Here is a 26516-nt window from a genome sequence, read left to right on the forward strand (position 1 = left end):
TTAAAATAGTTTGGTACACTATCACACTCTAAAAAATGCTGGGTTGTTTTAACCCAATTTTGGGTAAAATATGGACATACCCAGCCATTGGGTTAAAAAATTGAATTTAAAAATGTAACCCAATGGCTGGGTTTGTCCATATTTTACCCAAAATTGGGTTAAATCAACCCAGCATTTTTTAGAGTGCAGTTATAAGTTGATTGATGCTGTCTCTAATTTCATTTTTGTTTGTTTACATGCTTAATGAAGCTTTAAATGTATTATTCAAAAGCTGCTCTGGAACCATTGTGTAAAGCTCCTTTTTCTAACTTAGTTTGCCTCATCCTGCTACTGTTCTCTGTTTGATTGCTGTAGAAGATGTCACAGTACAAAAAGGCATAAAGGTTCTTTGAAGGTTAGATGAAGAAAGACTGTATCAAAAGCGATCTTCCTGAAATCAAGAGTCGAATAACCCATGTAGACTCACTTTTCCTGGAAAAGGATTCCAAACATGGATGCTCTTTTTGATCAGATCTATTGTGCAATTCAGTAGAAGAATCAAGATCAATATTTTCAAGTTGAAAAATAAAAATATTATTTTTTATTGATACTCTTCATTGTTTTGAAGCGTCCATGCAAGCAGAGTTCCAGCCCCTTGCTGTTTTTTTCTTTTCTTTTTTAAATACTGTATCCGATGTGCACTTAGAAATGCAGCTTGAGCAGGAAAATTACTTTTTTCTGTCTGTGTCTGGCATATAAATACACTCCCACCATCTTGTTTTGTGTATAATACAGATATATTTTACTCGGTCAGGATATTTGATAAGGAACATTTTTGATCAGTCTCCTGCAATGTGGTCTTATCGTCTCATTACTGCCTGCAGTTAGTCCAATATATTCCCTAAACATGAAAGTCAGACTGTCCCTCTGCAGGTGTTCCTATCTCACAGAGATATTCCACTGTGTCCACTGTCAAGATTCACACCCAGATTTCCAACAATCGCTATTCCATTTCGTTGACAGGGTATGGATGCATTGCCTTTCTACCCACAGGACTGTATTTCTGTACCATGCACTGTCACTGTAACATAAAGGTTTAGTTTTCTCCAAAATTAAAATGATTTACTCATCTTCATTTTGTTCTAAACCTGTATTACTTTTTTTCTTTTAAAATAAGATATTCTGAGCACTTAATTTTTTTATTGAAAGTCAATGGTAACCTAAACTTTTTTGAAATAGTTATAGTTATCTTTTGTGTTCCACATATAGAAATGCATGCAGGACTGCATTTCAGAATTGTGGCAGAATTGTCATTTGTGGATGAACTATCGCTTTTAAAGGTTTGTTTACTCAAAAATGAAAACTCATGAGACTTCAGATTTTTGATGAAATCTGAGAGCTTTCTGTCTCTCCATTAACAGCTACGCAACTATCACTTTCAAGCCCCAGAAAATTATAAAAGACATCTTTATAGTAATTCATGTGACTGTTTTTTTTTTTTAAATGTATTTCTTTATTTAATAGATTTCCAGTGCGTGTTCATGTAACAACGTCCGTTCTCATGTCAACGTAACACGCATGTCTCGTAAACGCAGGTTGAAGATGAATGTTTTGTAATTAAAATGATAAATGATGTTATTTTTTCACAAACAAAGCACTCTTTATCCTTCATAAAATTGAGGTTAAAGATTACTTTTATGATGTCTTTACAACCTTTATGGGCCTTGAAATTGGTAGTTGCGTTGATTGTCAATGGAGGGATAGACATTTTTCAGATATAATCAAAAAAGATCTTCATTTGTATTCTGAAGAGGAATTCTGAAGAGGTCTTACAGGTTTGGAATGATGTTAGGGTGAGAAACTTCATTTTTGGGTGAACTAACCCTATAAGATTGTGCCCTTCTACGTTTTTGTGATGTAAGTCGTTTCCATCAACCCCATTTTATGCCTCTCTGTCCTCTATTTTGCTGTCAGCAAAGAATTGTGACCGACATCAAGAGCAGAGTGTGGTTTACACTGCATTAATTAGACACTTCAAATATGCAATAATTACTTTTGAGTTTATTTTTAATTAATTAATTGTTATGAATATCATGTCTGCACATATGTGAGATATGAACTTTTGACAGCTTTCCCCCAAAGATTCAAAACATTAAAAGTAAAGTTTGCTTTTTAGATTGTTCATGAGAAGTGCACAGAATGTGTTCTGAGCAGTTGAAATAAAGCACATATAGCAATGTTTCTTTGAATGTTTGAAAATCATTTTCAAACGTGTGTCCTTGGCTCTCTTTGCGTCATGCTTGAGCTTCTAGTTTTGGTATGGAGACCAAGAAGATAGCTGTTTATTTCCATCTTAGTAATTTTTCTGCATTCTTTTGTCTTTTTGTTTTCTGTCTGCAGGCAGTGGAAACGAATCTAGCATCCAAAGATAGTCACTGGGTGTACGCCAATGAGGTAAGCACATATTCATTAGGAGTTTCGTAACTCATTCTTATCTATTTTTTAAAAGAGACATGATCAACCACAAAGCCGTTTGCAGTCAGAATCAGAAAACAGCCCAAATTCAGTCTGCTGTCATCATATCCAATTTCAGCTTCCAGTGTTTGATATGTGGCACATCTCTCATTCAGTATGTAATATGCTGTCACCATGCTAGAGCAAAGCTGACGGTGGATTATTGCACTGGCACGACTCAGAGCCACAGTTTTGCTCTCCTTATTCCTCTCTCTCCCTCACTCTGTTGACTGAGAGCTGGATGGAAGCAAGACCTCACGAGTGTCTGGCCCTATAAGCCAATAAGAGCTGAGCGCGAAGAGGCTAGCCCAATAAAAGCGGAGTGCAGCGGATGGCATGAAAACTCTCATTCTGGTTGATGTGTTGACACCAACATCAATTTCTACATTATAAAACGAAAAAAGAATCAGACAACGTCTTTATACAGAGTGGGAGAGAGAGAGAAAAAGAAAACTTTGCTTTTAGTTTGGTTCTCTGGGAGTACCTGACAATATGACAAAGATACTTTAGGTTTTTTTTTGTTTGTTTGTTTGTTCTCTACAGCACTCTACAAGCTTATCCAAAAGCACTCTGTCTATCTCTCTGTATCCATCTACACTACTGGCCAAACAAAATTATGATTTCAAAGCCATTCACATGGAGTAGGAGTCATCTCTTTCCAGAAGAACATGGATGTGCATTTGATCCCATTCCGACTCATTTGGGAAAAAATAGCAGTTTTTGTATAAATCATATATTACTATATATCTAGGATGACTAGGGACTAGGATGATATATTTCTAGTCTTCTGAACCCATATGATGCCTCAGTGTATGAAAGTCGTCATTCATAGCTTTCAAAATCATGTGCTGCAGCATTCACTTACGTCATACATACAGGTTTGGAAAGACATGAGAGTGACCAAATTATGTTTCGTTTTTGGTGAAGTTTACCTATGCAGAAAAGTCACCAAGGAACATGGCTTGTGAAATGTATAGCTTAAAAAAGAAAACCTGTAACTCAGGGGTTTTCCCACATTATTTTTTCAAGCCATGTAGGGCATCTCTCTCTCTCTCTCTCTCTCTCTCTCTCTCTCTCTCTCTCTCTCTCTCTCTCAATTCAATTCAATTCAATTCAAAGGGGCTTTATTGGCATGAAAGTTTTTCAAACAATGTTGCCAAAGCATATACAACAAATACTCTATACACATATATATACATATACATACACACACATATATATATATATACACATACATGCACATATACATACATAAACAGTACACTTAACACAATATTTGGATATATCTGTGTGTGTGTGTGTGTGTGTGTGTGTGTCGATCACTCATTCACTGCCCCTCAGGTTGTGGCATGTTTGAATATGTTGGGCAGCAAGATAAGTTTTGTCTCCTTCTCCCAGGAGAAAGTTTAACTTAGAAATGTCATCCAGGTCTATGAAATTTGGGATTATATAGTTAAATTTGTTAAAGTAAAGGTCCCTTGTGTCTTTGAACGCTTCACATTTTAGGAGAAAGTGCATCTCCGTCTCAACCTCACCTGTCAAACAGTGATCACACGTTCTGTTTTCTTTTGGTTGCCACAATTTTTTGTGTCTTCCTGTTTCAATTGCCAGTTTGTGATCACTGAGCCTGTACCTGGTTAGGATCTGTCTCTGCTTTCTATCTCTGACAGTAGAGAGATATTCTGCTAATTTATATTCTCTTTTTAGGGTCAGATAACATTCTAGTCTACTTTGGCTTTTAGTTTCTTCTTTCCAATGTTCCAGATAGGTTTCTTTGCATTGTGCTATGATTTGCTTGACTCTGATTGGTGTTTGGACGGCAGTGTTGTTCTGAGGCTGCTCAGACTGTCTCTGATGTGGGGCAGTTTGTCTTAGTACCAGTTGACATAGGGGACTCTTTTCTGGGCTCAGCTCCTGGGTTCGGAGGGCCTTGGAGTGAAGTGTGTTTTGGGGGCTGGATTTCAGGTGGTTAAAAAAGTTGAGTGTTCTCTTTTGGATGTTAATTATCAGGGGGTATCTGCCTAATTCTGCTCTGCATGCATTTGTTGGTGTGTTTCTGTGTACGTGTAGAATGTATCTGCAAAATTCTGCATGAAGAGATTCTGTTGGGTGTTTGTCCCAACGGGTATAGCTCTGATGACTGAGTGGACCCCATATTTCACTACCATATAGCGCAATGGGCTGGATGACACTGTCAAATATTTTAAGCCAGATTTTAATTGGAATTTGGAAGTTATAGAATTTTCTCTTAATTGCATGTATAGCTCTTCGAGCTTTTTCTTTTAGTTCATTCACTGCCATGTTGAAACTCCCTGATGCTGATATGGTTATACCAAGGTAGGTATAGCTCATGCTGTGTTCAATGACATCATTATTGATGGTGAATTGATGTTTGTTCTCCTGACATCTTGGGCGTTTTTGGAAGATCATGATATTAGTTTTCTTCATATTTACAGCCAGAGCCCAGTTCTGACAGTACTTTTCTACGATGTCTAGCTGTTGCTGTAATCCTTGTTTAGTAGGAGACAGTAGAACGAGATCGTCAGCATAAAATAGGGACTTCACCTCTCGATCTAGAAGGGTGAGGCCAGGAGCAGCACATTGATCTAACTCAACAGCAAGCTCATTGATGTATATATTAAATAATGTTGGACTTAAATTGCAACCCTGCCGAACACCTCTTCTTTGGGTGAAGAAATCAGTTTGTTTGTTGCCAATTTTAATAGCGCACATATTTTCTAAATACATAGATTTAACTAGATCATACATTTTGCCTCCTATACCACATTTTAGAAGTCTGTAAAAGAGACCTTCATGCCAAATAGAATCAAAAGCTTTTCTGAAATCAATGAAACAAGAGAATATTTTACCATTTTTAGTTTGGTGTACATGTTTATTAATTAATGTGTGTAAGGTATATATATGATCAGTGGTGCGGTGTTTTGGGAGGAAACCAATCTGGCTTTTACTTAAGATGGAGTGTTCCTCAATGAAATCTAGCATTCTTTTATTGAGAATGCTGCAGAATAATTTGCCTAGACAGCTGCTGACAGAGATGCCACGGTAGTTATTAGGGTCTATCTTAGTTATTATCTCTCTCTCTCTCTCTCTCTCTCTCTCTCTCTCTCTCTCTCTCTCTCTGTACAGTATATGTCCTTGAATCATTGAATCAGACTGGCTAAACTTTATGAGACATTAAATCATAGGAGCTGCTCACTTAGTGGGGCAGTGTCATGCTCCACTTTAATCTGTGAAAGTATGCACAAGATTGTTATTTTACATTGATATTATTTGTAGATCTGTATTTGTTTTTTAAAGTTAATTTCCTTACTATGAGTGCACTTTTCTGTTAATTATTCTAGACCTCACTGATAACAATAATATTTTTTACCACCAAGTTAAAGTGCAGTATGCACACTTGTATAGTAACTAAAAAGGAAATGTAAACGTACATAAATCATTGACCACTCTTTTATTGTACCTGTTTTATTTATTGTTTTATTTATTTGTTTTTAATATGCATCTCCAATCCTATTTTCAGCTTGCTTTAATAAACAAATGAAAGAAGTCACATTAAACCCAGAAATGATAAAACAAAGCAAATCATAATTGATTATTTTAAGGGTTAGATGTTCACTGAGTCATATCGCTGTGATGCTTCCGTTTTGTCCCTTATCCTGAATTAAAGTAGAGGATTTGCTTGTGCCTCAACACAAAGCAGAAATGAAGGTCAACACAACTATGAAGCCTCTACAGTTGTCTGTCATCAAGGTCATGACTCATGGCAGATCGCCTGGTGTAGTTTATTCATTTTACTGGAAATAATTAAAATGAAATATTGAGGGGGGGGGAATATTCACTCTGTTTTTCTTTTGATGTCATTGTGACATCATTTCATTAAGTCAAGCTAAGGCACAGATGTGTCTTAAGCTATTCAGGGTGTCTGACCTTTATTAGATGTCAGAACATTTTCTTACTGTCACAAATGCTTGAAGTTTAATTAAATGTTACATTTCATGCAGCATGTTCTGGGATTCAAACATCTGTGGTGATTTAATTACAGACAGTGAGATCAGAAGTCCAGACTCTTCTTGATGTTACCTTCATCAGTTGATCAGTAAAAAATTTTATTGTCATGAATAAATTAATAATTAATAGCTTCAACTGGGACTTGAATCGGAGATCATTTATATTTTGCACTGGACTGTTTTTATTAATGTGTGCGTATGATCTCTACGTATTCTCCTGCTATTGTAGTATTTTTTTATCCAAAAGCCAACTGTTGGACTGCTGGCAAGACAGAAAGATGTTTTGTAAGATCAAGTCACTATAAATTTACTGTAAAACGTACTGCATTTAAAGGTCAGTGAGTCACAAGCTAATTCATATCTCTTGTTGTTTTTTTAGAGAACTGTTTAAATCAACTGTAGTGCAGAAAAGTTTTGTGAGAGCATGAGTTTTTTTTTTTTTTTTTTGTAATTGTATATTTTGACATGTTCCATACCACAAAATATATTACTGTTAAAAATGGGGTCAGTAAGGTTGAATGAATACTTTTATTTAGCAAGACTTACTTGCGACAAACTTTTGAACTGTACATTTTTTTTTAATGAGAACAAGTTAGAGACATACTCAAAAGGAAAATAAATACCTACATGAACTAAATAATGTTCAGTGTCATAGCCTTCAGACACCACTTCAGATTTAGACTCATTTAGCTGCAGAAAACGAGTTGCCATCCACACCTTTATTTCATTAAGGCAAAGATATGTAAGTTTGCTAAACTTAGTTTGGAGTCATCATCACATTTCAGAGGTAGATACTGGGTGTCGTCTACGTAACAGTGAAGCACCACGTTGTGTTTTTGACAGATTAATCCCAGTTGGAGCATAAGGAAAACAAGACAGGGCCAAGACATTAACCTTAAGGAATCTCTAATAAGACAGGATGAGATGATGAAATAGTGTTCCCTAGTTCCACAGCAAATGTTCTTCCATGTAAATAGGATGAGAACCACACTTTAGGATAAGAACCACTATAGTAAATAGGATTCATTATATTCATTATAGGGTTAAAGTGATAGTATTACACTACAATTGTAGACTGTAGTGATTGTAATTAGCTTAAATGCAAAAACTATATGGCCTATGTGAAGAGCCTAAAGGTATTTATACTATGTGTGAGTGTTTAAGCACTCTCTGGTAATAGTGCATTCATAACAGATCGCTTTCTAGACCTGGATAACCAAAGATTGTCACACAGCCACAGCCTAACACACATGGTGGGTCTTGAGAGAAGAAATGTGCTTAAATTCAACACAGAGAATCAATGATTCCTCAAATTATTTTCTTGCTGAACAAAACCTCTCTCAATAAGTCATGCAGAACAATTTGAATCTACTGTATATAATATGGTCCTATAATACTATGAAAGCAAATTGACCAAATTGATTTTAAAAGATCCATTATTTCGAGCCTATTTTCTTTTAAAAAAAACAATGACATTTTCTCACGTCTTTGTGTTTACATTGTCTCTCCTCTTTTGTACTGCTATCATCAAAGTATTCCAACATCCACTGATCATTTTGTTGCTGTGAAACCTGTAAATTGCATTCACCGATTCTAACTCAAAAGCAACTGGAAAACATGTATTGTATCTCAGGGATAGCTGATATTCAAGAAAGAGTTCAGTTTGTAGCTTAAAGTATATTGCAGATCTTTAGAAGTGTTTTGACTTTGGTGCAGCGTATTATCAGAGTTTATAATCTACAAATCGGCCACGATGCAGAAAAAAAAGGTGCTTCGCAATGAAGGCGTGAATCTCTAAAACATCAAGAGTGCAAAACAGACACACCCACAGTGTGTCAGTGCGTAGCTGACATGTAGTTGCAAAGTTACAGTATTTCTAGTCAACACAATGTTCAAAAGGGACCATCAAGTTTTTTTCAAATCCGTTCTCATCCTTTGGCGTCATATAGGTGACGCCATATGACAATTTGTCGAAATACTACTCACATGGCACCCTTTAGCGTCAATATAACACGCAGAACCCAAGGCGTTATATAGGTGACTGGCATCCTTTAGCATCAATATGAGACGGAGACCCTACCCCAGACCTACAGTAAACCTACCCATAACAGTGCATGTTATATTGACGCTAAAGGGTGCCATGTCGTGTGTAGTATTTCAACGAAATGTCATATGGCCCCTTACGAAAACGAAGTATATTTCAAGTTCATTTTATGTAGTATACTTAAGTAATGTTCAAGTATATTTTTAAGTATACATTATGCAGTAAGTATACTAATGTCACTATGTACTAGTAGTAAACTTGTAAGTGTACTATTTTAATACCGCTTGGGACTAAATTGGCCCACTTTTAGTACATAAAAGTATATGTTTAAGTGTACTATAAGTGTAACAGTAAGTGCACAACTAGTTCATAATTATGTATCTCATGTGTACTGCAAGTGAATTTATGGGTATACTAGTAGTTTACTTTTTTTTACTGTAATACTTATACAAGTATACTTTGAATACTTAATTATACTTTTAACTATTTCTGGATCAAAAGATTGAGTACAAGAACAGGACAAATATACTTGCTTTTCTCTCAGTATAAGTCAAGTACAAGTGTAATTTGAAGTATATTTCTGAGAAGTACATATAGTATACTTCTGAGAATTACAGGAAAAATAAACTGAAAGTATACTTTCTTATTTTTAGTTTAAAAGAAGTATACTAATGGCACACTTGAATAAACTTCTTTTTTGTAAGGGGCGTCACCTATATGATGCCAAAGGATGAGAATGTGTTGTTTTTTTCAGTGTTAGTGAAAAAAATAAACCAGTCTAAGTTTAGAGTATTTAGGCACTTGTAGGTCAGCTAAAGACCAGCTTGGTTTAAACGTCTTTTTTCAGCAGGGATGTTTTATGCTTTTGGACCAAAGAAATGTTCTCTGTTTGCTGGGACAGTCTTCAGTGCAGCCAGGGAATTAATATCTTTTTTTGGTGGCTTCTTTTTTTGGCAGTAGATTTTAAATGCCTGTCTTCACACTATCATTGTGAAACTGTGTGTGTTTGTCTCTCTCTCTCTCTCTCTCTCTCTCTATCTGAGAATAGGAGGTTAGTGACACTGAGATAATGGAGCTTGTCCACAGCGCTCTGGGCCGGATGACAGTGATCCGGCAGATCTTCCCCCTGTGGAGGGACTCCAACATCCGCTGCATGAGGAACAATCATCGGATCTCCTCGTTGCTCTGCGACCCACAGGAAGGGTACCTGCAGTCTCTAGAGGTGCGTATCTTTTCTAGAGTGTAGTAAATTCATATTTATTCATCAGAAAGAGGTCTATAGGTCAAATTAGGTCATCTTCAATGTAGTCCCAATCCACAGATGGCATATTTTTTTTATACTATAATCCATTTCAGATAAATCTGCAACCTAACCTACCTAACAAATACCACAGCTGGCCTATTCAGACAGTCTCTTTCAATCAAGAGTTGACCAGAAGTTCTGGCTACAAGGCTATCCTCAGCAAATATTCTTTTTTTTATTTTTCACTGAAAGCAGCGTGATTTACAACAAGAAATTTCAAATCTGTGGCCTTTTGTGAAAGGTTATATTGTATTCATAGTGCTTTTAAGATACCTGGCAACTCCTTTCTGGCAGAAATGAAGTTCAGTGCATTGGTTTACTCCAGTAGCTCAAGTCTGAATGTATCTATAATCGTCTTTTCATTACAGCTTTGCATTTGCAATTTAGAAGTATTTGTAACTCTGCATAATGACTGCAGTAACTGTCATGTTTGTTTTCTTGGTTGTATCATTTAATTTCTCTACAATCTTAATTCAAAATCAAGGTTATGCATGACTGATCCAGATTAGCCGCCTGCGACCTGATGCCACCCGTTAACAAAATGATCTTGTTCTTATCTTGTACCGTCACAGACGGTACACTGTAATTGTGAAAACATTCCTCTCCCGCTTGCGCAACATTAAAACACTGTATCTGTTTCTGGCTGAAACAGTATGAAAACATTGTTTGGGTCTTAGAATCCATTTTCCCTCTTTTAGAGCAGATGGCAAATCCATGTGTCTGTTCTCTGGGGCTCAGTGTCTCAATAATTAATGAAGAAAGAGGGTTACATACCAGCTAATGCAGAAGCAGCACCACAAAAGGACAAATAAGTCCTTTACAGATAAGAGGAGGAGATATGTGAGATGTTAGTAGCCGCTGGGACGCCTCTCGCCCCTCTATTGGTGCTAGCGATACAGTGCAGGTTGAAAAGTGTAAGTGATTGAATCTTTGCTGTGGCAGAATGGCTGTTTTAATTAACACGAGAGGTTGCAGTCAGCATTGTGATTCCGAGCCCTCATTACACAGGTCTCCATGCGCCGTGCTGACAGTTCACGCAACGATGAAAAAAGCTCTCTGGGTGCCATGCTTTTATGTTTCCATCTAGTTGATGTCTTGATTTTAACTTGATTCATTCAGATTTAAAGCTGGAGTCCTTGAAATTGTTACATTCTCAAAATGTTTACATCTAGACATTTAGTAACACATTGACTGGCTGCATTCGATTTGTTTTGTTATGGAGGTTGGGTTTTTTGCATTGGCAGTGCATAGATGGTTGGAGATGGAATTGACAATAGGTAGCAAAGGTTACACGATATTAGGACAAAACACTAATGATTTTTACAATACAGCACTGGAATGGCAATTGGAATGGCACTCCACACTCCATCTTGCATATTTATGGAGTGTGGAGTGATATTCCAATTCAAACTGGTAAAAAAAAATTTAAGGAAAATAAATGATTTATATCTTGTTTCAACTCGAATGCCTCAAATAAGCTTTTACACATAAATGTAGCATGTTCTTGTTCTGTGGTTCACAGTTCCCCGGGCTTCTCCAAACTAGCTTTCCTTCTGAAATTTCCACTCCTGAATATGTTGCATTTCCACCTTATTTTTAACATAAGAGAAGGCAAGGCCATTTGTAAATTTATGTCTGGCTTCTGGTGTCATCTGCTTCTAGTTATTTTTAGCTGTACAAACAGCTTGTTATGCTGCTTGATACTGCAAAATTGTTTTTCTTACCATAGTATTTTAAAGGGCTACTATTATGTTTTTTCACTTTTTAAACTTTAGTTAGTGTGTAATGTTGCTGTCGGAGGATAATAAAGATTTTCAGGGTTACAAAGCTCAAAGTCCACTCCAAAGGTCAACGCATTCTCACCCCAAGGCGTCACCTTTGACCATGCTTCAATATTTGACGTTTTAGGTGCCCTTTAGCGTCACTTACATGACGCGATCCTACGGCGTCATCTAACTGACGCTAAAGGAAAGCGTCATTTAGAGGACGCGGTTAGGTTTAGGTGTGGGGTGGGGGTAGGGGTAGGGTACACGCGATCCTAGGGCGTCATCTAACTGACGCTAAAGGGCGCCTAAAGCGTCAGATATTGAAGCATGTCCAAATGCTTCCCAAGGCGTCAGTTAGGTGACGCCTTGGGAGTGAGAATGGGCTGCAAAGGTAGACATCTGCTCTTTAAGTGAAAACACTTTTCAAGAACTTCAACAAGCGGCTCATTGGGACTAGAATGCACTTCTTTCGGTTTGTGTGAAATCACAATGTCACTCATTTAAATAAAGCTACAGCCTGGCATTTTTCCTCTTTCTCGTCATCCTTGTTCGAAAATCTGTAATTGCAGTCATTCGTGGAATTATCAACTTTACGTGAGTTTTAGTTCACCCTCGACACGGCACAGCGTGAATGAACAATTTTTGAGGATAGTGTGCAGCTGCAATCACCGCACAGTGTGGATACTGGAATTCTTAATTAAAGATTATTCTTTTTGGAAGTATGACCAGCATAAAAATTTTCACCTCAAAATGTCATCTGAACTAGTAAGAAACATCCACTTTTCTTCTGGTTCTGACATTGCAGTAAATGGTGCTGATTAAATCTTACAATCGCTTAGAAGATATCATATCAAACTTTGTTCTCAAATTGTTAATGTTAACAACCTCAGCAAGCATTGCGTGACTATGTCCTTCCGAAATGAATCCGTTCCAGTCTCTTTTTTTTCTGTTGCCACTTCAAAGTCTGAACGAAGTCTTTTGCATTTTACAGCGTGTGAATCTGTTGTCACTGATGACTGTCGTTTGAAATGTATAAGTTTAATTATGTCAAGTGCTGTGAGAAAAGGCTATACATCTCCACCTCCAACATCCTCACGCAATAGCCTACTAGCCGAGAATCCTTCTTTATGTGTACATAAAGATGTGTGACGTAATGACACAAAGACATGCTTGACTCTCCCGTGGATATCTACCAGTACCACTGGAATTAAAAACATTATTACAAGCTTACTGCTTTGAATAGAGCTAAGGCAGGCAGATAGTCAGATAGAACACTGGTTGGTTATGTATTTTCTTAAATATGTATTTTGGATCATTTTTAACCCAAAAAAAGCTACGGACTGCTGCTTTAAATAATCCCCGCCCACAAAATATGCACACAAAAAAAGGGGGTGGGGGGGACCTGGTTGAGGTGCACTAGAGAAGATGGAGAAGACCGGTTTTAGTAGTGTGTTGTTGCCATGTTATAGGGTTAGAAAACACTTAGAAGTTTAGAAGTTTAGACTTAGAAAACAGTGGTTAAAATGTATTTTTAACACTGTTCCTGAACATTATTACCCCAATGTGTATCTGAGTGCTGCATATTTTATGGAGAGTAGCTTACAGAACCAAAGAGAATTGCCGGCTACTAGGATTGCTAACTTCTGGAATGAAAAATAAGGGTGCTTAATAATGCTGCGTTCACACCAGACGTGAATAGCGCATCAAATTTGCGCCTTCTGCGTCTAGTTATGCCCTTGAACACTTTGAATCCGTTTGTGTGTCAAGAGGGAAATTAATGTGTTTCCCTTTTCATGTTTCAGAAGGAGGGGCTTAATCGAAACAGGAACAGAGCATTTGAGACACTGTAAAGAGAGATGCTGCAATCATGTAAAATATTTAAATATAATTAGTTTTTTACCTATAATAGCTAATGAATTGGATTTTTTTTTAAATAGAAAGCCATTAATTTAAATTCCAATAATATATATATATATATATATATATATATATATATATATATATATATATATATATATATATATATATATATATATATATATATATATATATATATATATATATATATATACTGGTTTTAAACAAGTCATTCAACAGTGTTAGGAATCATGCCGACTTGCTCGCAGTCACAAAGAAGCACACAGAGAAGTTAAGTCACTGATTCATGTTATTTGTTTCTTAGTAACTGTGTGAGTCTTCAGCCTACATCATTAGTAAGCTGTTAAAACTGATAACATGTTTTGTCTCACTTGCGGGCCTTGACTCATAATTCAACAGTTTCACAGGACTTTTGAAGCCTTAAATCCATGTCAAGGTTATGTCTGACTAATCGGTCAGCTGTCAGGGCGTTATAAAGTCTCTTTAACACTTCTTAGGGCACAAATGAGGAGCATCAGCGATCAAAAGCATGTGACTTTATGTCACGGGAACATTGGCAGTTTCTGCATTCACATAATTTAAATGAGCTGCTACATGCCATGTGCACTACATACAGTAATGGGGGCTCATCCGGGATCTGAACCCGGGACCTCTCGCAACCCAAGCGAGAATCATACCCCTAGACTACAGTCTTCTTTTTCACTCTTGTGATCACACACAATAACACCGTGAAGCAGGAGGGGGAACTCCGGGCGTTACCTTTTAACAGGACGCTATCTATGTTAGTGCACGTGGCACGTAACATGAGTGCCTTCCTTGACTGCAAACCCATACAAACATGAACATGAGTAGGGTTGTGGACAGGGTCCATTACTTTATACCACATATGGCACTTAAGATTTTGGTAAACCATTGGTGGCAAGTTGACCATGTAGTAAACTGGAATTAAACACAGTCACAGCTGTACACAGTACGTGTATACAGTTATGCTTGACTGAATTAAGTGCAAAACATGCATTTGAAATGCAATTTTGATTTTGGCTTATTGGCACATGACTTCTGCATCTGTGGTAAAACTAAACTTTTTTTTCCATAACATTACATGTATTATCTGCCAAGGTAAATTATAACACTTAACACTAGAATATAACTCTACATAAATATCTCAAGATGAACATAGTGAAAAAAAATTTAACTGCTTTGTATTTACACAATATTTTACACAAATTAACATTATTGTGTGTGTACATAAAAAAATAGATTCACTAAACAAAATTTGAAATGGGAAATTGTATTTACCTTTCAAAAGGGAACTCGCGCTCTCGCGCTCTGTCCCATAGGGGTCGCTATAGTGGAATGCCTTCATCGTCACCGGTGTCTTAAAGGTCCCCTGACATTTTTTAACATTAATATGTGTTCCCCTAGTCTGTATATGTGACCTCGTACTACTTATTACTTACTTGCAGTTACTTTGCATGCATACGATCGTACACTTATTACTATACTACATTACAGCCTAACAGATTGCTAACAGGATTATATGCATTTCGCTGCCCCAGCTGCTCTTGTCTATTGTCTGATGCTATGTTGAGTGGATAAGCAAGTAGGCTACAATGTTTGACATCCTGCTAGCCATATATGATTCAGTTGGCACAATCATTTTTTTATTTTTCAAGCTGTCATTCGCCGGCAGGCAGGTTGTACATATTCAGATGAAGACTTCATCACACGATAGAACAGATGTCACTTTGTGTATAGCTGCAAACATTAGCAAATGGACCTTCGCTTCTATTATGTAGACATTCCCGTTGTTTACCTCCCTTTACGACAGTGTTGTTAACCCATCCACTCTTGAAAAAAAGATAGCTATTTGAATTTTTGTAGGCTTTCATTTTTTGTGCCGTGTAAGGTGACGGATTCTTTATAAGATATATGTAAATATTTCCAAACTCCAAGCCTGGTAGAGACTTTGCCAGCTTCAAAGCAATGAAAACACCAGCGGGTACTGTGTATGGATCACACGTTCCGAGTATGTTAGTCTTTTCTTGATATCTAATTTTAACATTGGTCTAAATAGTTAGTTGATTGTTGTGTTGGAAATTTGGTATCCATGATAGTCAAGTGACTGCAAAGTGTGAATTCTCTGGGAAGTATAGTTACATGAGGAACCTGAGATGTTTGGGAAAGAAAATTGATAGTTATTTGAAGTTTGCATTGAAAAGGGAATTGCTACTTCCTTTTTTTCTGTGGCATATATTCTTGAAAGAGAAATGTTTTTAGGACAGGGCTTGTAAAATTATGTTTTTTATACCTGCCACTGCCAGCATCACTCACTTGCACTCTTTCCTCTCTTAATCACGCCTTCATTCCCTCTCTCTATGCATTGATCTGCTCTTACATGTCAGAAGGGACAATGAGTTTGAGTATGACCCCCATACTCTCGTCTCCTTGACGATAACAGTGCTGCCGTTGAGAGTGTCTTTTCTCTCTCCGAGTGTCTCTCAGCACGACAGTTGCTCTCTGCAGGAGTCATGCAAAAATCTCCTGGAGCGCTCTTTATTTTTCTCTTGCTCAGTCTCAAACAGAGTCAAAAGACACATTCACACTCTCAATCTGTCTTTCAAAAAGTTAGAGACCAATTTTAGTATGTGGTTTGGTCCTACATTTTTTGATGTTTTTTGACGAAACTGACAGAACGTTTAGCGGAATCGTCGATATGCAATCAAGCAGAAATTACAACAGGACCTTTCATTGGTCAATGGATGATTGTACTTTTGGTTGCATGATTAAGAACTTCACTTTCACAATACCTAAACGGTCTGTACACATACAAAGTTCTCAATGCTTCAGTTTGAATGTATGGACCCTCATTATGTTACTGTGTTAGTGTGGGGCTATTTTGAGCCTTGTTAGTGGTATTAACTAGCGATTTCGGTAACACTTTATTTTACGACCCGCAAACAACTGTGTAAGTACACCGAAATTACGGTGTATGTTTCTATAATTATAGTGTACTTCCGTGTAAGTATAAGGGAACAACATGTTAGGTTTGGGGTAATAAATGAGTAACAAGCAGATATACAACCTGCAAATAAGTTTGCAAGTAAACTGAAATTACGGTGTACGTTTCTGTAATTATAGTGTACTTCAGTGTAGGTATAAGGGAACAATATGTTAAGTTTGGGGTTATAAAGGGGTAACAAACAGATATACAACCTGCAAATAAGTTTGTAAGTACACTGAAATTACGGTGTACGATTCAGTAATTATAGTGAAGTAAATCACTATAATTACATCACTTTTGAAGTAAAAGTGAAAATTGAGTGCATCGTAATGTATCAAGATCGACTGAATCGATCACATAATAATCGTAATGAACCAAACCGTGACACCACTTCACACCCATAACTCTGTGATGTGTCTTCTAATCAAATATTAAAGTGAGTTAATACAGACAAAAAAATTTGTACTTATTCCCTCACCCAATAACAATCGATAAGGAATTGAAACGATAAGCAATATCGATAATCGAAATCGTTAAATTCTTATCAATTTCCATCCCTACTTGGTTGTATCAGCAGCTCATCTTGTTGTAAACATTGAACTGCTATCAGTATACTGCTGTTGATTTGAGAACTACTGCCATCGAATCACTGTTATATTTGTAATATGTTTTATTAGTTATAATAAACTTTATGCTTTTCAGCAAAAGACATCAGAAACATAAATTTTGCCCCCTTAATGAAACCCTTGCCAGACAGTTTTCAGCATGTCGGACATACAGTAGGCCTATCTGTATTTTTCTCAGTTCAGTGTACAGTTGGACTAACCTGAATGAGATGACGGAAATCGGCAGCATAGGATCATATACTCTTGGATATTGTGACTGGCAGACATGTTTCAAAGTGAGTTTTGATTGAATTACTTGTAGATCTGTACTTACTCAAGCCGCAAACTGTTTCAGACGGTTCAGTCCAATTGGTGAACTGCTTGAACCAGTTCACTAAAAAGAACCAGTTCAAATGAACAATTCATTTTAGAACTGGACATCACTATGAAGAAGCAGGTTAACATGTCCACTCCTTATTGGACTTGAAGAAAGTTATACATGAATGATGGGTGAGTGCCAAAAGAATTTTTAGGAGAACTATCGCTTTAAGGTGTTTACATGACGTTATGCATTGTCAGGTTGGTAAGTGTAACTTTTGTGAGATGCGCATGTAAAAAGAAAATTACAAATATGTTCACACATTTGTTTGGTGCATGTGTCTCTAGGTGTCCAGTCTGTACCTGTATGACAGTGTGCTGATGTTGGCCAATGCCTTCTACCGGAAGTTAGATGACAGGAAGTGGCATAGCATGGCCAGTCTGAACTGCATGAGGAAGTCAACCAAGCCTTGGAACGGAGGCTGGTCCATGCTGGACACCATCCAAAAGGTCTTAAGTCACCTTACAATTAATCTCAATTACACTTAATTTGATCTGGTTCAGTTCTCTTCAGTTCAGCCTAGTGAAGTTCAATAGTGTTCAATAAAACTGGTCTGGTTTGAATGATGAATTTCTTTCTGAACAGAAGTCTTATTTGTCATTCTCTTCAGGGACGGATTTCTGGGCTCACTGGTTTAATGGACTTCCGAAGCAATGGAGCGAACTCTCATGTCCAGTTTGAGGTCCTGGGGACCAGTTACAGTGAGACATTTGGAAAAGATGTAAAGCGGGTGAGTGCAACTCCTGTGAATGGGTGGAGTGGAACCCATGAGTGGAAGTTATAAATAATGGATGACGTAAGTTCGTATTATTTTAACAGCGCTATTTTGTCAGTTACGGCACAGAAAGAACGAGTAGAATCCAATTGCAAAGAACAGCAATTTATTCACAATAAGAGTAGTAACAAGGTTCAGAATCGTAGATCAGCTGCTGGTGGCACAATGGGCAGAATATCTAGGCAGGTCCAGGAGAGCCGGGAAACATGAACTGGCTGAATGGAGACAAGCGAGTTATCCCAGTGAGCGTCAACAACGATCTGACAAACACAGGATAGAATCACACACAATAAATAGGGTGCCGTAATAATGAACAGCTGGCGCTGATCCGCTCATCAGCCACAATAATGAGCCACGCCTACCAAACACTACACACCACATACTCACACAGAGCGAGGGCGAGGCAGTGTATCCATGAACCGTGACATATTTGGCATGTTATGGGGAAACTCTGCCTGTAATGCAGTGATTTTCCAAAGCTTTCTCATCTTGGTTGTCATCTTATTCAGAAAATGGCAATATATGTGTTTTATACTATTGCGTGGGAAATTTAATTTAGGCATAAAATAAGTATCCCCAAATAGCACAACAGATATAGAACCAACACTGGCACATTCTATGGTATGCTGGATGATTTCTTTTTTTTTTAAACCTTCCTCTGGAGACCTGTTTCAGAGATGTGATTTTAGAGATAGCTGGATAGACATGCATAGGATTTTGCACCATTTTTGGAAGAAATCTATACTGTATGATTTTGTTTTTGCCATTCCTTGCCCACACCACCATAGAATTGGTCACTGTTAAAACATACATCCACTACAATATACCTTATAACTTAATTAATTTATTATTTTAATATATTTGTTATATTATAATTTGGAGATTTGTTGTGAAATGAATACGATATAAAACAAATAGAAAATAAACTTTAATGTTAGGCGTGATTAATTGCAGAAATGAATGAGTTACTTGTTAATCAATTGACAGCACTAATATTAATTGTGATTGCTTATTTGTCATGGCATCTATCAAATGTGGATAACATAAACCGCCAAAGCACTGACTATATTCATGGAGATGAAAGAAAAAATACCAAGACAAATTCTTTCTTAGGACAAACATGTTTCGGAAAGGACAAAGACAAGTGGACTGAAAGCAAGTTGAGCGAGACAAACAGATGAACAGAGAATAAGAGCGACAGAATGCTGTGTTTTAGGACTGAAGACACTGAAAGGGAACATGGCCAAGATACTTTTACACAAAGAAAGACAAATAGTTCATTATAACACACAAACATCAACACACACAATCAAAATGTACCCATCAGAGCTGATGAATCTGTCGCTTTCCTCTCTCTCTCTCTCTCTCTCTCTCTCTCTCTCTCTCTCTCTCTCTCTCTCTCTGTCTCTAGTTCTCTTTCATCTCTCTATCTGATGCACAAGCACTACTACGCACATGCTCGGAGGGCAGTGGAAGTGCTTTACAACATGGCTGTGGTCATTAGCAGGGTTGCCGGGTCTATCACACACCAAACAATCTCAATCGTGTCCTCTGAATATTAGTGAGTGTGAGTTGAAGTCGACCATTCCCTCTGGCAAGAAACACAGAGAGCTAATGACTTCACACACACACACACACACACACACACACACACTGTAGCACCCCTTCTGTCAGTTACAATGACACCTAATAAACATACATGCTCTGCTGCCCATCAGCACAAATATGCATTATTGTGTGCTCTGATCTCTTCTTAAAATGATGCCTCAAGGCTCTCTGAAGCCATATAGAGGCACTCTTGCGCATCACATGATACTCTTCCTGCTGTTTAATCTTTCCACTCTCTCCTCTCCATGTCTCTATTTATTTATTTATTTATTTATTTAGTTGCTGCATTTTAAACTCGTTCTTTCATTGGTTCATTCAATCATAATATCCACAGTTTAAAAATATGATGATATGAAGAGTTCAGATGCAAAAGCCTCTAAGTGCCATTTGAAATTTTCTTCTAGAATGATCATTTTTATCAAGCTTGTATTTAAGTTCAATCATTTCACTTAAATGACAATTAATAGGTCATCTTCAATGCCATTTAAGTGGAATTACTGAACTTAAATATACAAGCCTGATAAAAATGATCATTCTAGAAGAAAATTTCAAATGGCACTTAGAGGCTTTTGCATCTCTTTATATATAAAATTATTTAATATTCAATTATTGAAAATAATTTGTCAGATTAAAACCTTCATAGCACATTTAAGATGAAATATTAATAGAATAATTAATAACAGAATTAGTCACTGATGTAGTAAGAAAAACTAATGAACAATGTGTATTAAATTAATATAAATAATTTCTGAAGCAGGTTACACATTTTTATTGATTTTTATTTTGTGTATAAATAAACATCCAGTATACTTGACATCAAATGGGAGATTGGGGGCGCCTATGGTGGTTACAGCCCCACTAGAGCAAGGAAATGTGTCTCGTATGCTGGATGTTTGGAATGAGGAGGTTATTTTTCAGCCAGATGTCGAGAGGAATCTACCTCCATTATGAAGATGGAGATGCTATTCTCTCTCTCTCTCTCTCTCTCTCTCTCTCTCTCTCTCTCTCTCTCTCTCTCTCTCTCTCTCTCTCTCTCTCTCTCTCTCACCAATTCCATCTGTCATTCCCCGCCTCCCCCGCTCACTTTCTTTTAATTTTCTCTTTTCATTAAATTGTCTCATACGGTGTAACCCAGAATGGGAAGCCTAGCATCTTATACAAGATGGATCTGCTCCCAGTCCCTCTCAGAGCAGATCAGCCCAACAACTACATGTGGGGAGCAGGTGATGAGAAGAGAAACCTCTGAATGGTTGACAAACTTGATAAGCCACTGAATACGTTTAAATTAATAGTTTAGTGGTGTCATATTGGCATTAATGTGAGATGGATTAGTTCAGTTCTGATGCATGATTCAGATTGACAGTGAGAGACACCTGTGAGCAGGTCATTTTTAGTGAACTTAATGATCTTAATAAACAAGACAGTAAAGGGAGTGAGAGAAGGAAAGGCCAAACAAATAGCAAATCAGACTAGGCAGTCACTGTCACTTTGTCCTGCACATGCTGCTAAAAGATAAGGCCAAAGTGAAAGCAACACACAGGATCTCGCGCCTGATCTTCGTGAGTGACATTAGGGTAAAATTGGGTCTCTCGAGTAACACAGGTGTTGTGTTTGAGTCTGGCCGAGCCAACCGTGGGTGACCTCTGCACAATTGCCTGAGCAGTTCCCATGGCAATGGGTTGACCAGGGGTTGCAGGTGAATCTAGGAGGAGGGGAAAAAAAGAGCCTTAATGAGTCTCTGTCCACCTCTTTGAGCATCTTGTGAAAAGAGGCATACAGCTGACCTCACAGGTCTCAGAGGATGCTCATATTTCATTGGGAGAAAAAGCAGGGCAGAACCTGAAATGCTCTTTATTTTTCTAACGTGTATATATTCAGTATAATCATTATTTTTCTCTCTTTTAAACTGTCTGCTCAATGTCCTTCCCGACTGTTCTTTTTTCATTGTATTAATATATATATATATATATATATACAATATATAAATATATTCATAATTTACTGACATAAGTATAGCTCCACAATACCATTTAAAAGCTTCTGATGTTCTGTTCATAGTTTACCTGAAATAGCTAATGCAGGGCCTAAAACTAAAAGTAGCACTCGCTAAGCGCCGATTGCGAGAAAAAATTGGTGTTGGTGAATATATGAAACGGAATATATTTTAAAGTTCTGTCAGTAATTACTCAGCCTCATGTTGTACCAACCCTGTAAGACTTTCGTTCATCTTCGGTATACAAATTACTGTATTTCTGATTCAATCTGAGAGCTGTCTCACTCCTCCATAGGCTTCTATTGTAATTGAAACCTGTCGGTCCAGAAACTTAGTAAAAAACATCGTTAAAATAGTTCAAGTGTCTACAGTGGCTCAACCTTAAGTTTATCAAGCGACGAGAATACTTTATGTGTGCAAAAAAACAAACAAAAATAATGACTTCATTCATTAAATTAGAAAACGTGCAGCACTACGTCAGAACATGACCAGTGTCGGCCAATAGCGAGCCAACATTCTGACGTAGCGCTGCGCTGTTGCACTAGGTTGAATGTTGAATGTTCATTGGTTCCTGCCTCCTTCTTTCCGGGTTTCGGCACCAGTATAACAAGATTAGATGTTGTGAGAAGGAGGACGGCGAACATTCAACAGACTTTAATAAAAAAATGAAACAAATACAAAACACGGGTGACTGCTGTCACATATGTAAAACAAAATACAACACAAACCCAGGCCTGTTCCTCTCTTGATCGCCAATGTCGTCACTCCTCCATTTATGCTTCCGCTCCTCCGTGAGAGATACGAGACCAGTGCGTCGGTCAGTTGTCGTTCATTAGTAATCACACTACTGGCCTAGCGCCGTCCTCCCACGGCCCTCGACCTCATCCTGCTCGCCACATATCTATATTGACAAAAAGCTGCTGATACAGTTTCAGTATAAATAGTCATAAAAATCACATTTGTGACAGATGTATTTTTTTGTGTGTGAGTATTTTGATAGTTTGAATGTGTGATAATGCAGAGAAGAGGTGAATTTATCACTCGTGAGAGTCTCATTTGATTTGATGAATAGTAATGAGTTTCTCTCACAGACTCAATAAAGAGGCCAAAAGACATCCCACTCTCTCTCTTTCACTTACCAATCACAGAAACAGTAGCTTACAGAATCATAAAAAGCCAATTGCTTCACAATATGAAAATAAATGTCAGCTTCATCTTTGCACCTTAAGAACACCTCTCTCTTTCTCTCTCTCTCTCTCTCTCTCTCTCCCTATCCGTTGCTCTGCACGACTCTGTCTCTCACACTGTTTCCTCTGTATTGTTTGTGTGTAATCCTCTCTTTCTGGCTCTTTGTTCCTCTGCCTATTTTTCCTATGTGCTCTCAAGTAGAGACATCAGCTATCCAAGTTACAAACAATAAAAGCTGTGAAGTCCTGCCGCACAAACCTTTAGTCTTGACAAAATGTACATACACTCTAAAAAATGCTGGGTTGTTTTAACCCAACTTTGGGTCAAATATGGACTAACCCAGCCGTTGGGTTAAATTTTTACATTACATTTTTAACCCAACATTTCGGGTTTGTCCATATTTGACCCAAAATTGGGTTAAAACAACCCAGCATTTTTTAGAGTGTATCTTCAAGGCAAGAACCTGGTTGGCTTGTAGCACTAATATCAGGAACAAGAGATGAAAAGAACAAGAGGCTAGAAAACGGCACAAACTAGCTCAGCGTCTGCCAGTACAAAGCGGCCGAGACAACACTCAGCAAAGACAAAAGATAGTCAGAAGATGTATAATGTAAATGCTGAAAAAATGACTACTGAAGCCCTGACGTCCACTGGCGTCTGTAAACAGAAAGCTTCGTTTATATTGGTGAATCACTACTATAAGGGGTTTTGTAACTGTTAAAGGGTTAGTTCACCCTCATGTTGTTCCAAGCCCGCTTCAAAACATTCTTACTAACCCACTGATGTCACATGGATGTCACATGATGATGTCTTTATTTCCTTTCTGGACAAGGACAGTATACCGTACACATTTTCAATGGAGGGACAGAAAGCTCTCGGACTAAATCTAAAATATCTTAAACTGTGTTCTGAAGATGTCCGTCTTACGGGCTTGGAACGACATGAGGGTGAGTCACTAATGACATCATTTTCATTTTTGGGTGAACTAAACCTTTAATGGGCTTTCTGTCAAATTAAATACTGTACTGTGAAACTACTTATCTGTTTTCTATTATTTGCTGCTCTAATTAAATGAACAGTTCAGTTATGAACAGAAAATGAACTGTTTAAAAACGACAGTTATTTTGTTTTCTCACATTTGTGTCATTCTTATATTATCCAAAATTCTACAACATTACTAATGTCATGTCATGCAGGTTATAGACAACATGAGAGTTAGTAAATAATGACTAAATGCCATTTTTATATTTATTCATGTTCTCCCAAGCCAGTAAAGTGCAAGGTGCTCACAGGTACCACAGCATGAAAAAATTACAAAAGAAAGAAAAAAAAAAAACTACAAAGTCAATATACCAAAGACACTAGCCTTGCATCAGGTCTAATACTTCAATCACAGAACTCAGTTGATACAGCATTCACTACCATCAGTCTTTTACCCTCCTGATCACTTCATTCTGTGAGAATTTATACACATACAACCATTTCTCAGCAATCATCACATGGGGAAGTAATAAAGATCATGAACAGGTAATAAATATTAAGTAAAAATATTATGGGATCAAGTAACTCCATTTTCTTCACCACACCAATTTTAATAACAGTACAAACTTAAATAAGTAAACTTCAGCAGTAATTAAAGGAAGTACACATTAACATCAACCAATTCCCCTTCCTTTCCCACCATACTTGGTATCTCCCACTTCCCATGATGCAACACAGCACAGATATAAAAAACATGAGAAAAGCCCATTCCAATCTTTTACCCAAATCAAGATGGCTGCCACCATGTATGCTTTTCCAGGTGACAATCAACAGTCTGTAGCAAACTTTAAATGTCCTTAGGGTTAGTGCTGAGGTGGCCAGTCTGAGACACTACGGTATAGTTGAAGATATATTTGGCCTGTTAACCCATCTCTCATGTCACTGGTACACTAAGGTAAATAAGGAGTCTATTAAAAACCAGCTATGTGTTCATGTGTTTTGTAGAAGGCTAACAAGGGTCACAAAGAACTGAGGGTAGCTCTGTGACATGGAGGTATATTAAAACGATTACGTAAGTTTAGTCATGTGATCCATGTTGTACCAATAGATATTCATGTTTACCAGCATTGTGCCTGTTATGTGCTATTCACTTTTACACTGTTGCTAAAATGTTACTTTGCAAACTCTTCGTATCACAGTCCTGCACAGATGACAGAAAGTGTAACTTTCTCACGTTTGCTGTCCTGCGCCAATATAGGAGAGCAGTTGCGTTTTAGACCAAACATATGGTGACTGAGTGCGACCTGGATGCATTAGTTGTGGTGAGAGATTTTGCTAAATAAAATTATAATGTTTGAAGCATGTATACCCAGACAGCAAACTGACATTGAATCAATGTGGAAACGACGTCTCTCATGACATTGAAACAACGTTGATTTGCTCATCGAATTAACGTTGAACCAACGTCAGACGCGGCATTCTTCAAAGCTAAATGAAATCGAAAATTAGTTTGCTTTCATAACGTTGAAACAACGCGTTGATTTCAAGTTGATTTTCCGTTAGTTTTGAAAGAATGACGCATCTGACGTTGGTTCAACGTTAATTCGATGAGCAAAACTATGTCAGATCAACGTTGTTTCGATGTCATATTTCCACGTTGATTCAATGTCAGTTTGCTATCTGGGTATTATGTTTATAATGTTCATTTTACTATCTGTATCATCTCGGTGAGCTTTTGTGAGGTTTCACGCATGCGCAGTAAAGTGAATTCAGAAGCTTCTTATCCAAACTATTTTTAAGCGAAAACGCCATTTTCAAATGTATCCGGATTAATGTGGACGTAGCCTGAATAAAATACACAAAGAAAGGGGAAAACACAGGACATACATGTAACAAAAGCAGGATGAAGCTCATTTCAGCAACAAAAACCTAAAACTTAATCTTACCTAAAACGTAACCACTATTATTTTAAGCATTTATAAATCCTTCAGGAATATTACAGTACATTTACATTTCAAATTAAGATTTTTATTGTGATCGATGTTGATTTAGCAGTAGTAGGCTATCACAGTTCAGCTTCAAAGCCTTCTGAAATTAAGAATCAATTGTTCTCTTTAATATTGTTTTCAGCTTTATAGGGGTTTCTGTACTGCCATTGGATCTTATCAACAGCATGTAAAAGCACATCGACAAAAAGATGATGTGTATATGTGTGCTTGGGTCTGTGTTCCATATTAGTTTTAAAAGAGAAGTGGGAAATGTGACAGCTGTTGCCTAGGCGACCACCTCACACTTATATGACCATTTTCACCTGGACGTGTAACAAAGCACAAATGGCCAAACCCCTGTGATGAATCCTGAAAGAGCTGCTGAAATCTGCTCAGCGGTGAGGGGTCTAGGACAAATAAGTGTTTGGAGACAATAACTCATGTAAGGTCATCCCTGGCTTTCAACAACTGTCCAGTTTTTTT

At 37.4% G+C, this 26516-nt stretch overlaps 1 protein-coding gene across 2 annotated transcripts in view; it reads left to right on the forward strand.

Moving 5' to 3' along the window:
* The window catches only part of grid1a (glutamate receptor, ionotropic, delta 1a), a 244597-nt gene that overhangs the window by 196675 nt on the left and 21406 nt on the right, over nucleotides 1-26516 (forward strand). For both annotated transcript variants that reach the window (XM_089120381.1, XM_039693055.2), the window contains exons 5-8: nucleotides 2380-2433; nucleotides 9614-9787; nucleotides 17788-17949; nucleotides 18111-18230. In XM_089120381.1, coding sequence (XP_088976507.1) covers nucleotides 2380-2433; nucleotides 9614-9787; nucleotides 17788-17949; nucleotides 18111-18230 — 510 coding nt within the window. The remainder of the gene's footprint in view (nucleotides 1-2379; nucleotides 2434-9613; nucleotides 9788-17787; nucleotides 17950-18110; nucleotides 18231-26516) is intronic.

The sequence above is a fragment of the Pimephales promelas genome, chromosome 15 (genome assembly GCF_988280905.1).
Source record: "Pimephales promelas chromosome 15, fPimPro1.hap1.1, whole genome shotgun sequence".
NCBI lineage: Eukaryota > Metazoa > Chordata > Actinopteri > Cypriniformes > Leuciscidae > Pimephales > Pimephales promelas.